At 49.2% G+C, this 13,448-nt stretch overlaps 1 protein-coding gene across 4 annotated transcripts in view; it reads right to left on the reverse strand.

The window, feature by feature from the left end:
* The window catches only part of LOC125710259 (kalirin-like), a 143,655-nt gene that overhangs the window by 82,151 nt on the left and 48,056 nt on the right, over positions 1-13,448 (reverse strand). For all 4 annotated transcript variants that reach the window (XM_048979810.1, XM_048979811.1, XM_048979812.1 and 1 more), the window contains exons 3-8: positions 11,733-11,847; positions 10,049-10,241; positions 8,190-8,762; positions 3,218-3,340; positions 1,118-1,309; positions 787-918 (exon numbers count right to left, since the gene is read on the reverse strand). In XM_048979810.1, coding sequence (XP_048835767.1) covers positions 787-918; positions 1,118-1,309; positions 3,218-3,340; positions 8,190-8,762; positions 10,049-10,241; positions 11,733-11,847 — 1,328 coding nt within the window. The remainder of the gene's footprint in view (positions 1-786; positions 919-1,117; positions 1,310-3,217; positions 3,341-8,189; positions 8,763-10,048; positions 10,242-11,732; positions 11,848-13,448) is intronic.

Genomic DNA, 13,448 nt, shown 5'->3' on the forward strand with positions numbered 1-13,448 from the left:
ATTAAATTGTGTTTGGATGCACTATTCTTTTTTTGTTCGTATGTACACAGGAATTAGCATAACTGGCACAAATACACATTTGCTGTATAAAGCGATATGCGCAAGAATTTCTTGTCGTAACAGCGCAAATGCTTACCTATTGTATTTTAACTGAATGTGTACTTCGTTCACGGTATAAGGGTTAAAATGCGTGTCAGTAATATATGCATCGGTGGTCCAAAACCTTTTCCTGATTTGGCCATAAACCACAAAGATCGTAACATAAAAAACTTAAGCTCAGAATATTGTTGCATCCGGACAAAAAAAGGAAAGTTCAGCAAAATCTGACAGCTTGTCCAGCAATGAGCCCTTCCGGTAAACATTCCAGTAAATCTACCTTCATATACGCTGTCATTTCCGTGTTGTCTATCATCCCTTGAGGGCTATAAGGATCTTGTCGTAAAAATCAATATTGTTTGTTTCGGATACATTAGGATCAGCTTATTTAGTGCTCGGGGCCAAAGGGCTAGTTGAGTGATAATCGCAATAAATCCAAATCATTCAGGGTGCTGATGCATTACTGAAGGCTTTGCTAACGTTTCAGTTTCCGGTCACCGGCCCCCACAGCCCTTCCTCTATCAGGGTTTCCTGCGTGAGGAAAAAGCCGCTTAGAGATACTAAGATAAGCACATTCGCAAAGGCAGGGTGAGAAGTGCCCGTGTGGGCAGACGAGAGGTGAGAAGCGAGGGGTGGTGTGGGTGGCGTGGGCGGCGTGGGTGGCGTTAGGCGGCGTGGGCGGAGCCTCACCTCAGCATAGGCCTGGGTGACCTGCTCGTACAGCGTCTGGTGGTGGTGGATGGCCATCTCCAGCTCCTGCATCTCCGAGGGCAGCCCCCCGTCGCTGCACATTTTGCACCAGGCCTCGACACCGGACAGGAACTGGGGGGAGGGGTGGGCGGGACAGGTTATAATTAGCGAGTGGATGTCACGTAGCCCGTGCTGCTACCTCCTTTAGCAACTGGAGCACCCGCCCACCCAGGTAGGAGTTGCAGTTGCCACAAACCACTGCTGCTGATGTGGAACTCAAGCCTCATGCCCCCAACCGGCCCCTGCCCAAGGAGGCATCCTAGGGAGCTACCTGCTCGGCCTTCTGGTGGAAGACGGAGGACATGGTGAGGATGGTGCTGCGCTCATCCAGGGCGGCGGCGAAGCTCTTCCACTCTTGGTCCAGCTGGCCCGAGATCTGCTTGATCTGCTGAGAGGCGTAGTGGCCCGCCTCGCTCAGGCGGGTAGCCACCGACACGATGCGGCTGATGTTTACGTAGGCATTCTGGGAAGGGGGGGGCATGGAAGGCACATGTCACTGGTATAATGGGACCCGGTGTATTTCGGTCAACATCTCTAACCCTTCTGATCACAGGCCTGTCTGCAAGGCGACTGATGTCGTACTGATGGATATCAATCATGAATATCTATCTTCTATTACTGCTTATCCGATTCAAGGTTATGGGACATCCACACACTATCCAAGAGCCTACAGGCACATGGGAGTGGACAACTCAGAATGGGGTGCCAACCCATCGCAGGGAATGCTCACACATCAGTCACTCTCACAAGCACACCTATGAGCAATTTTATAACTCCAAGCATGTTTTTGGACTGTGGGGGGAAACCAGAGTACTTGGAGGAAACCGCATGACGACATGGGGAAATACGCAAACTTCACACACACAGGTGGGTATTTCAGGTTCAGAGAGTACAAAGCCAGACCAAGATTTTGTTTCAACCAACCAGTTCAGCATAAAGAGTCACAGTCACAGAGGACTCATCTGGTTGGCTGAAACAAAATCTTGGTCTAGATTTGTATTCTCTGGACCTGAAATCTCCACCTCTATTCACATATATGGAACTTGAATCCTGGTCCTACAGGTGTGAGGCAACAGTGCTAAGCACTGCACCACCCTAAATAACAACACTCCCTGGAATTAAAAAACAAATGCTATTAATAATATTCAGAGAAACTATGACCATCCTTCAGAAGCCTCAGTACCTCAGACTGACCATACTAGGCTCTAGCTTTGAATCAAAGCTGGGGGTCACAGTATGGCTGCCCGTGGGATTCGTTATCAACAGCCTCAAAGGGAGATTCACTGGGTGGGGTTAGCGAAGCCAGTGGACTCTGCATGACTGTGAGGAGACACTCTGCCCCCCAGCCGCCCCTCAGGCATTTGATCCGCCCACACACAGGCGCGCACTCGCTCGCACGCCCTGCACGACCATCTGCCTTCCCTCCCCAGCAGGACCCCTGGCACTCCTCCACTCGCTCCCGCCATCATCCCCCTGTCCGCGGCCCGTGACCAGATTCACATCAGCGGCGACGGGCCGTTCATCTGTGACCAGGCCACAGCTTCAGCCCTGATGTGCCTCTGCAACAACAAGGCAAATGGCCAGTTAGGTGCTGAGCCATTTTTAATCAGTCTGTGTCCTTTTATCTGCGGTTGAGTTACATAATCAAACTGTTGGGCTGGACCAGAGGAATAACTGCCCCGGAATGCAAAGGTGCCAGTCAGTAAAGGGGGCGGGACTAGAGAAGACACTGCTGCACTGCTGAAAGAGGCAAGCCAGAGGTGGCAGATAAGGGGGTGGGGCTAGTGGCCCATGCCCATATATGAACCGGACCAAATTCTCCATGGTTCCTTCCTTCAGTCACTTGCTCAGGAGGAGACACTTTCATCCAACATGCCAGGGAGTCCCAAACCTTGCACCGTGTGACTCTACGTTCTGGTACCGAGGTGGGACCGTGTGTTTTTCTGCCAGTCAGCTGTCTGTCAGTCAGACTGGCCATCTAATAATGGCATTCTGGGAAAAAAAGGCTCCACTGAAATGCCATTGGTGCTGGGGGGGGGGGTCACATGGCTGGGGGCAAGGCTGCACACAGACATGGCTGGGCCTTTAAAAAATTCTACTAAATGCCCCCTCCAGACCAAAGCTACCATGACACTCAAAGGGACCCAAGTATCTGGGCCCGTGACGATCTTCCCCTTTAACATCCCCTTATGGCCAGAGCGGGAACATAAGTGTAACCGCATCACCGTGCAATTACAATACATGCTGTAAGTAAATAAATGCAAGTCAACATGGGGGTGTTCTTCATGAGCTCATTGCCCTGCTCTTTGCGGATGTTTTTAGGCCACGCCTCCCCCCTGGAGATCTGCCAGCTCCCACCAGGCTGACCTACCATAGAGTTCATGGCGAAGTGGTTGTGTTGCGTCTGGAGGTCCATGGCGTGCTGGTAGCTGACTCCTATCTCCGTGTGGCTCTGCAGGAACAGCTCCTTGTTGTGACTGATCCAGTCGAACATCTGCAAGGAGAGGAGAGTGAGGCGGTGAAAAGTGAATGACGTGTAGCTGTCTTGCTTGACGGGCCTTCAGGCTGATCTTCACTATCGCATTAACCTCTCCAGGTGTTTGGAGTACAATACTAAGGAAGCTAGACTTCTACTAACATGTAAAAACGGTCCCTTTCCTCTCCATAAATACAGCCTAAAAGCTTTTATGATGATTATTTTTCGACAATGTATAAACAACGTCAGAAATCCCAAAATATCAGCCTGTGAAATGTCGGCCTGCCTTGGCCTGCAGCAAATATCATGTGAATATCATTTGAACAGTGCAAGGTTATCATTATGCGGCATCGACCGACCTCGCTGGGGACGAGTTCCGCCAGGAGACAAAGAGTAATAGGTATCAATTGTCCATTTTTGCTTTAGGCCGACCCATCAGTGAGAAACACTGGGGGGGGTTTGAGTAAAACATCTCCAAATTGCTCTTTTGTACTCTGCTCTGAAGGCAGGCCTTGTGCTGTGAAGGGCCCCTGTTTGTGGACAGCTGAAGGCCCACGATTCAGCATCCTGGGCAGACAAGGGGGGTCATTAGCTGACAAATGAACAGCAGGCCCTCATCCTCCAGCTCAGGAGCCTGCTGCAGTGGGACATCATGGATGCGGAAGTGACCACTGCGGCCAGCCAGAAGGACAGCTGCTCTGGTCACGAGCAGGTCCCCTTTAATGAAAGAGCCTGATGTGGCAGATCCGGACGGGGCGATCCCTCACGCGCTTCCACATTCGCAATTCGGCAGATGGTACACCCCTCCGGGCCAGCAAACAAGAATGTGTCATCAGCCGGCCCCTCCGGGAGACCGGACCCCGCTAAATGAGTCGCTAGATGTTTAATCTACAGGTCTGTGTCGCCGAATATCACTGCTGTGCCTCTGCAGCCCGGCAACCAGCAAGACTCCCGCTTTGATGCCGCCGTCGTGGGGACGCCCAGGTCTTGTTTGGGGCGGCCGACCGTGCGGCGTTTTCGGTTGCCATGGTTACATGGCTGCATTAGGCTCTGTATGCTTCTGTTCAGCATTCTTCTGCCTCATTACTGAGAGAAATCAGGGGACAGGTTCTGCTGCTCGACTGCAAAAGCATAAATAAGCCTGTCCTGCGTTTTGGGGTTACTCTTAAAACAGTGTTTTCATCTGAAAATAGCCACTGGCAGCACAGGTGACTCAAAGAGTAGCATCACAGCCTCGCACCTTCAGGATTGGAGGTTTCGAGATCTCTCCCTGCTCCTGGGTACATGCAGTGTGCAAAATTTCCCTGAGCTTCTGCACATTTCCTCCCACTACTCAAAGATGTGTAGTTAGGTGCAATGATGTCATAGTGTATGGGTGATGATACAGGGTAACTTCTTGCTGACCGATGTGGCTGGTGTCGTGTTGTAGTACTCGAGATCGGTCTTGATCTCGAGACCATGTTTTCAATGTCTCGGTCTTGTCTCGGTCACAGACGTGCTGGACTCGGGATTTTTTCTCAAGAGCAGCCGAGACCACAATTTGTTCCGTATTTTGAAGAGTCTGTGTAAATCTAAATACAGATGATGAATGAAACAGGTGTGATGAAATTAGGAGCAGACCGACTCTCCCTGTGGCTCTGGTTGCGTTTCACATCCATCCAACAACAAAACACATCCCTCATTGGTCATAAGTCACGAGTTGAGTCACCTACATCCAATGAAAAGAGACAACCGCCAGCGTTGCTATGATACGCCTAACAGCAGCGCGAGATTTAAAAGAAAGATCTCACAAGCAAAAAGAATGAAAACCTGCAAAAACACAGAGGCTGTTGCCTGTGGTTGTGACGTGAGAGGGAGGATGTCTGAGTCTGCTGGGCGCTCTGCTTGGTCTGACACAGGGTTCAGATTTACTCACGGAGGAATTTGTAACGTTAATCAACACATAGCAGAAAAACGTGACAGACAGCAGAGGATGCCTGTTCTTTCTTTCACAGGTTTTACAATTTACTGTGGATAAAATATATATTTTATACTTCAGTTATATTTCTAAATACTGCTGTTTTATTTTAAATAATATATAAAACATACATTCAAATCTTATATTTGGTAATCTTTGGTAAACTAAGTCCATGCACACAGGCTTGTACATACTTTTGTACTAAATGTTTAAAGGTTCAAGTGGTTGCAACAAAGGACGTCTTACAACTTAGACATAGAGATAAAAGTCTGCAAATAAAAAAAAAGTTTGTTCCTTATTTTAATTTCCAAAAGTTGGAAACCGTAAGTAATATCTAAGTAATATCTTATCTTCCTAAAGGTTAGTAATATAGAACTGTTGTAAAAACAATATCATCTTTTTAACAGAAGACTACTGTAAATATCAGCCTACATAATTATTATGATTACAGCAATGGTCTTGAAAATGGTCTCGCATTGGTTTGGTCTTGGTCTCTCCTCCCTTCGGTCTTGGTCTTGACTTGGTCTTGGTATGCCCTGGTCTTGGTCTTGACTCGGTCTCAGGTTAGGTGGTCTTGACCCCAATACTAGGCTGGTGTACTTTCTCATTGATATTGTGGAACAAATATATATGTGAAAAACTTGAATCGGCAGCAGGCAACTGTTAAAGAGTTGCCCTTTATCTCTTCTGGTTGGCAATTGCCCAGTAATAGGGCTCAAAATGTTGCCCTGTGTATCATCACCTTAAGAGTGTGGGTACATGTGACTGACTGACATTCCATCCACATTGAGGCCGCATTTGTGTCCTCTGCTTCCCAAGCTAGGCTACACGAGCTATAGATACACGAGATAAGGCCTTACGCAAGTCAGATTCTGCAGATAACTCATTGTATTCTACGATGGGGGAGAAGGGTTTCCCCCGGAAAACAGTTGCCTAAGACAAAAGCACATCGCCTCTGCAGATATCATCGCCAGTGAATCGCATTGGAAACCCTTTCTCTAGCAAGCAAAAAGGGAAAGTGTGTTGTCAGTGCTCACAGCGTACAACTGTACCGCCGCTACGGGGTGCCAGGGGGCGGCAAAAGCGTGCATTCGATAGGACGGTCGTTACCATTTCAGAATTCTGGGAAAGTCACAGGGGAGCTACGTAGCTACCAAACCCAAAGACGTATGCAAACGCTCACACCAGCAGCATTTATAATCAGAGAAATCCTCCTGTGATTTTCAGGTCAAGCCTTTGCCTGTGTAGCCCCGACCACTGGTGACACTGGAGTAAACAGAGAGGAATGTGCATCTAAACATCCATCCATCTATCACCCACCCATATGATCCCACACAGGGTCTCACTGAGCCTTGAGCGCAACCCAGGACCCATGGGACACAAGCCAAGGACCACCCTGAACTGGATGCCACTGAGAAACGTTCAGTAGAATTAATTTATCTGAAATCTCATATCCTCACCAACGGGGAGTTTGTATAGCACCAGACGTAGCACTGCTTCCCTCAAATGTTGTACACTCATCATAAAGCTCTCCCGCGACTTAAAAGGCCTTCCTCTGGGCTCCAACTCCTCTAACGTCATGAGGAGACCACAACTTATAAACCCCACAGCTTTTGAACAGAAATTCCAGTCTTCAGGAAAGGAGCTCAGATGCTCGTCTGCCTGCCAGCCGGAGATGTGATTCGTTTTTGCGGGGCGGCGAAGAATTTGAGGCTGAGAAGACACCCCCCCCCAGGCCTACACCGCTTATCATTATTGCCCTTTTGATGCTTGGCTCCCTTCTCCTGCAGAGGAAATCTTACTCCTCTGACTGCGGGGCTCCCTCCTCTCCATGGCAGCCTTTCCGATGTGAAACGTGCGTGGAGAATTGTGCCTGCGGGTGCAGCGGCCCCTTTTCTCTGTCAAGTGGCCTGTTCTGGTGGAACGATGGGGCCGTGGGGAGTCTGCAGTCACATTGAAGTCGGTTCTCAGTAGCTAGGGCAGCCAGTCAAGCCTTAATGACATGGCGAGCTCCATGACGGCTCACTCAAAGGCAGAAGTGCACTTTGGAAACAGTTTTTGAACTCACTGTTTCTTCAGTTCTGAGATATTAGCATTTAAAGTCCATAGGCTTGGGCCTGAAATACCACAATATGTGCTGAAATTATTTAATATTTCATTTGTATCGAAATTATAACTATTATTTATTATTGATGGCTAAAGTAAAAACTTTTCTTAAGATTTTACCGTTAACTAAAATAACATGTGACAGAGACAGACTTTAGTTGGGTTTGTCCCCCATCCATCCATCCATCCATCTTAAGCCTATCCTAGGCTGTATAGGACACAAATCAGGGGGACACCCTAGGGGAGAGATTCAGACCTCCATCGGGGAGGTGTGGCCAAAGTGACCAGTGGACAAGCACAGGAAATGACCTCAGAGCACTCCCCTACTCAGCATTGCACTCTCAGGGCCGCCACACTCCCCTTCTCAGCGTCGCACTCTCAGGACCTCTGCACTCCCCTACTCAGTGTCGCACTCTCAGGGCCGCCACACTCCCCTACTCAGCATTGCACTCTCAGGGCCGCCACACTCCCCTTCTCAGCGTCGCACTCTCAGGACCTCTGCACTCCCCTACTCAGTGTCGCACTCTCAGGGCCTCTGCACTCCCCTACTCAGCGTCGCACTCTCAGGGCCGCCACACTCCCCTACTCAGCATTGCACTCTCAGGACCTCTGCACTCCCCTACTCAGTGTCGCACTCTCAGGGCCGCCACACTCCCCTACTCAGCGTCGCACTCTCAGGGCCGCCACACTCCCCTTCTCAGCGTCGCACTCTCAGGACCTCTGCACTCCCCTACTCAGCGTCGCACTCTCAGGGCCGCCGCACTCCCCTACTCAGTGTCGCACTCTCAGGGCCGCCGTACTCACCTTCTCAGCGTCCTGCTCGAAGAGCCGCAGCTGGAAGCACTGGTCCAGCTTCAGCTTGCGCACGTGCCACATCTGGTGCAGATGCTGCCGCGTAGAGTGCAGCTTGTCTAGCAGGGTGGTGACCTTGGGCACCAGACTCTGGAAGTCAGCACGTCCGGAGGCCCGACCACGTCCAGAGAAGCCCCCGCCACTGGCCTCGGCCCCTCCCCCAGCCGCAGCCCCACCCCCTGTCCCGCCCCCGGGCCCACCCCCGCGAATGCATTGAAGCAGCCTCTGGCCCTCGCGGTCCAGCTCTTCCACGGGCGCCTTCACTACCAGTTTCTTCAAATGTGCGTGCTCCTCGATGAGGCGCCGGGCTCCATCCACGTCCACGGGGAACTCCTTCTTCGCCAACTGCTCCTGCAGCTCCTCCAGACGGGAGAGGAGGTGTGAGGCGTTGCCGATGAACTCCTCCAGGGACACGCGCAGCTCCAGCCACTCCTCGTGGTCGTACTCCAGTGAGCCGTCGAAGTCGTCTGTCAGCTGGGAAGGGTCCACCAGCTTCGTGAGCCCCTCCACAGACACCATGCTGGTCTGAGAAAGCAGGAGGAGGGAACAGGGGGTCACTGTACAGCCGTGGGGGGTAGCGGCCGGCGTGCACCTCTGCTTATAAATACAATTAGCCAATAATACGATGAGTATAATTAAAACTCATATGAGGATGGTACGGTGGTTAGCATTGTAGCCTCACACCTCTGGGACCAGGTACGAGTTGCTGCCATGGCTGGAGTTTGCATGTTATTCTTGTGTCGTCATGGGATTCTCTCCCCCCACAGTGCAAAAACATGCTGAGGTTGATTTGAGTTACCAAATTGCCTGTAGGTGTGTGTGAGTGAGCCCTGTCATGGGTTGGCACCCCATCCTGCCTTGTGCCCATAGGTTCCAGACCCCCTGTGACCATGAATAGGAGAAGCAGTTACCGAAGATGGATGGATGGATGGATGGAAGATAGCCGTATTAGTTAAGTGTGTGCGTATATATTAGCAATACTGTAAAGAATTTTGAGAGGTATTCCAAGATTCACGGTCTTTTTGAAAGGTACTAATTTTTTGATCTATCCATTCACCATGTTTAGCCTGTTCTGATTGCCCATGTTTGCACGATGCTGTGATACAACTGCTCGTACATAATGACTGCAGCATTGTTTTGTTTTGTCTATTTAATATATGTTGCTTCAAAGTGGTTTTACTGTTAAATATGTTAATAGTTGGTACATGTTTTTCAGCCGATGTGGGTGTTCCAGAATGATCCAGGTGCCCCACTGAGGAATGACCATCAACCCGGCGATTTCTGCCTCAAATCCACAGATGCGGAAAACAAATTTCATCCCCACTTCACCCGCTCTTCCTCTTCTGTTGCGCTAATTTAAAATGCAATTAAATATGATTAACTGTAGAGAAATCATTCTTCATAGTGGCTTCCCTCCAGAACACTCACCTCTATCAGCATGAAATATTAAAATATGAAAGATAGAAAAAAAATCAAAAATAAGTACGTGTGGGACTAAATGGACTCTGGAAAGTTATCACTGGGCAGGATTAGGAAAGCAGAGGAGGGGCTTTTATGATTAATTAAATCTTAAAATGAAACAATAAAAATTTATTGACACAAACCATTTCTGGAGGTTCAGTTGAAAGCTACGTTGCAAAGCATGACATAAAGACATCACTTCCGTACAGCCTTGATTAATGATAATAGATCATGATTGAAATCAAACGAAGCAGAGCTCATTGTTTGTCCTAATTCTGATTGTTTATCCTGCTTCTGATTTCCCAGAATCCTTTGGTGCGCCACAGTGTGGGATTCTGGGCCGGGCTCACCTCAAAGCTGAACTTGGCACTGCCGAAGTTGGTCTTCTGCTTCTGCCAGAAGTTGTCGGGCTTGATGATGAGGGCCACGCAGATCTCGGCGGGGAAGGCCTCCTGCAGGGTCTTCAGCAGGGGCTTGATCAGGTCCCACTTGGAGCCGCGCATGTCGATGATCACCGTGAAGCCCCTCTTGCACACGTCCTCGCTGGGGAAGGGTGCGAAGGGGGCAGAGGATTAAACCTTCCAGCCACATGGCCCCTCCCCCCAAACCCTGCGCCCACACAGTCAGCCACTCCTACTGCTGAGTTCTTAGTCTATTTTTGCAGAGCTCCTTCCCCCCCCCAACAGAAGCAGGTACACTATATGGCCAAATGTATGCAAACACCCCAATTAATCAGAGGAATTTCCAGTTTAATCCACACCCACCACTGACACAGGAGTACAATTAAGCACACAGTCTCACAATCTCCTGCAACAAACATTATCGGCAGAATTGGTGGTTGTACAGGAGAGGTTAGTGACTCTCCACTTGGCACCATCATAGGACGCCATCTTTCCAACAAGTCCGTTCGCCCGTCATCTTGCCCTACTTGTCCTGGTCAAATACAAAGTTACTGAAGTTACTGATTAGGCCAAAACCTCTGGGAAGAAGCTCAGTTGTTCAGCCACAAAAACTCACAGACCCGACATCAGTATCCAAAATGAACGGCAGCAAATCCAGCAATGTCCCAGCATCTAGTGGGAAGCTTTGTCAGAGACGCAGAGGCTACTAAAGCAACAGCAAATCGACTGACTTCACCTTAACATCCTTGTTTTCGTAACGAGATGTTGGACAAGCTGGTGTCCACATTCTTTTTGACCATATAGTGAAGCTGTCTCTCATTGGGTATATCCGAGTTTAAAGAGGATGCTATTGGTCACTTTTACATCCCACTGATTTCTCTGCATGTATCAGAAACCATGCTTTAGCTGGCAGGAAAATTTATGCCTAATTACATATAAATTCCTAAATACACAAAAGACTGTATTTATTGAAATTCTTCTAAATATTAAAAACTCGTCATATAGATGAGGATTTCCCCCAAATACTCCAGTTTCATCCCACTGTTTAATGACACGCTGTTAAGCTAACCATCGTCTCAGTAGTGCATGAGTGTCTGTGTCTTTAGGTATTTTTACTGCGTCCCATTTGGGGTCTATCCCTGCCATGTGCGGGTAAGGCTCCAGCCCTCCCCTCCCAGAGCACTATTCAGGATCGGTGATTAGAAGACGAATGTATAGCTGTACATGATAAGGATCTACGAGCCATATGTGACAGAAGCTCACAGGGCAGTGACATCGTCACAAGCTGGCATTCGCCCCAGCCACCGACAGCCCCATGTCGCCACCCACGCGCTAACCTGACGGCGTTGGCAGCACGTGACGCTTAAGCCTCTTAATATCTTGCCATTGGCCACGAGGACCGTGCCACGATATGAAGCGGCTTGACCGCACGCAACGCGGCGAGGATGCCCAAACTGGGAAAGATGGCACCTTCTGCTCTGAGATCCGCAGTCCTCTAAGTGCCGTCAGGCAAACCGAAAGCAAACGGGGGCCAGCTAAGGCCTTGTACCATTACCCATGATGCACAGCAATGGCCTTGACATCAGCTAGCGGCTACCGGCCATGGGGTCACTCTGCCTTCCTGTCCTCCTACCTGGGCACGGTGGAGAGGTAGGTCACCATTTTCCGCAGGTCTTCCTGCTTTATTCTGTCGTGGTTGCTCCTGGCTGGGAAAGTTAAGATCGGACCGCCCCGTTTATCCCGGCCACCTGAAAGGCAATGGGTCAGGCAGGCTGTGATTGACAGCTCCGGCACCAATCAGTGAGCTTGAGTTTATTGTGCCAGGTCTGTAGAAGAATTTACTGCAATTATAATATCGCATGCAGAAAAAGCCTCCATGCCGAAATGTTAATCATTTCATGCCATGTGTTTGGAAAATCTCTTTCATAATTTTAATATGTGTGTAAAGAAAATACTCTTCAACAACCTATTGTGGGTAATTGAACAGAATAATGAAGTCATGCATGTTAAGTGCATCCTGCAAACATCCTACAATCTTCCACATTTATTTGCAGCACTTTACCCATAAAAACACCACGCTAGATTTAGCGATGGTCAGTTTCCATGATGAAGCGGTATGTTGATTCCACAGAGTAACAGAAATGGGGACACGATGCACAGTAACAAGTGCAATCACAGCGGTCCCTGACCATACATTAAAATCCCCCCCATCCATTCTCTCTCCTGCTGAGCCTCTCCGGGAAAACATAGACCTCCCTTCCCCCCACAACAGATTCCAGCACCTCCTCAAGGGGGCCTGGGACTTCCCAAGCCAGCTGTGATGTAATCCCTCTGCCCCAGGGTCTCCATCCAGTAGGATGTAGCTCTGGAACTTTCTCATAAAAATGAGTAAAGAATGACTAAAACAATCCATCTCCCTAACTTTGCTTAAGTAGGCTGCCCCCTACCTGCCTGTGATTTCCATTAGTGGCTAAAAGATGACCCACCTCTGATTAAACCCCCGCATTCACTTTATTAAACATAACACCATCTCTCTCAGAGCTCCCGGGGATATCAATCAGCACGTTTAATTGTTGCTCCTAAAGAGATGGTAATGAAGGGCCGCACCCGGCGGGCTGTGGAATCGCCGGCTCTGGGTTCCGAGGGGACTCCCGTGGGCCGAGGCGAGGGAGGAGCAGAGGGAGCGCACCTCCTAATCACTTAACTGAAGACGCACTTTGGATCTGAACCAGTCTCACCTGGAGATCTGGCTGCGAATCAACAGCTAATGGAACGGCAGCTCGTGAAGCCGCACGCGCAGAGTGGGCCCTCAAGGGCGGCGCTGTATCTTTCCGATTTTAAAGGCAATGGGAAAAGTGCGAGCAGACACACAGTTCACCTTTAAAGGGGAAGCAGGCTGCAACAGAACTGGCCACACCAGAGGCGCCGCACAAGGGCACGTAATGAGCTTGTCTCTCACCTTTTCAGGCCTGAATGGTATCAATATCTGGATTAATCAGCATTCCTCAACTAAATATACCGTTAAACTGTTTAATCTGTTGATTAATTGACTACTTGCCATACTAGTCCCTGGAGAGCTCAGTACATATAGATTAGATAACTGATTAGCCATAAAAAGATTAAATTGGGGTCACACATGAACTTAATTACATCAAGTGAACATAGTTTGCGTTTTTCTCTATAAACACACCTGCGGTAATTTGATTAAGGCAATGTAAGTGTTTAACTGTTAGTCGATGGGAGTTTTATAACGCCCCAGACACAGTTAGGCTGATTAATTAAGAAGCTGGGTTAAGCGTAAATCCCATCTCCGGTGGCGCTGACAGACTCCGGTCTCTCAGCATCAGGC

Source organism: Brienomyrus brachyistius, chromosome 16, assembly GCF_023856365.1.
Source record: "Brienomyrus brachyistius isolate T26 chromosome 16, BBRACH_0.4, whole genome shotgun sequence".
NCBI lineage: Eukaryota > Metazoa > Chordata > Actinopteri > Osteoglossiformes > Mormyridae > Brienomyrus > Brienomyrus brachyistius.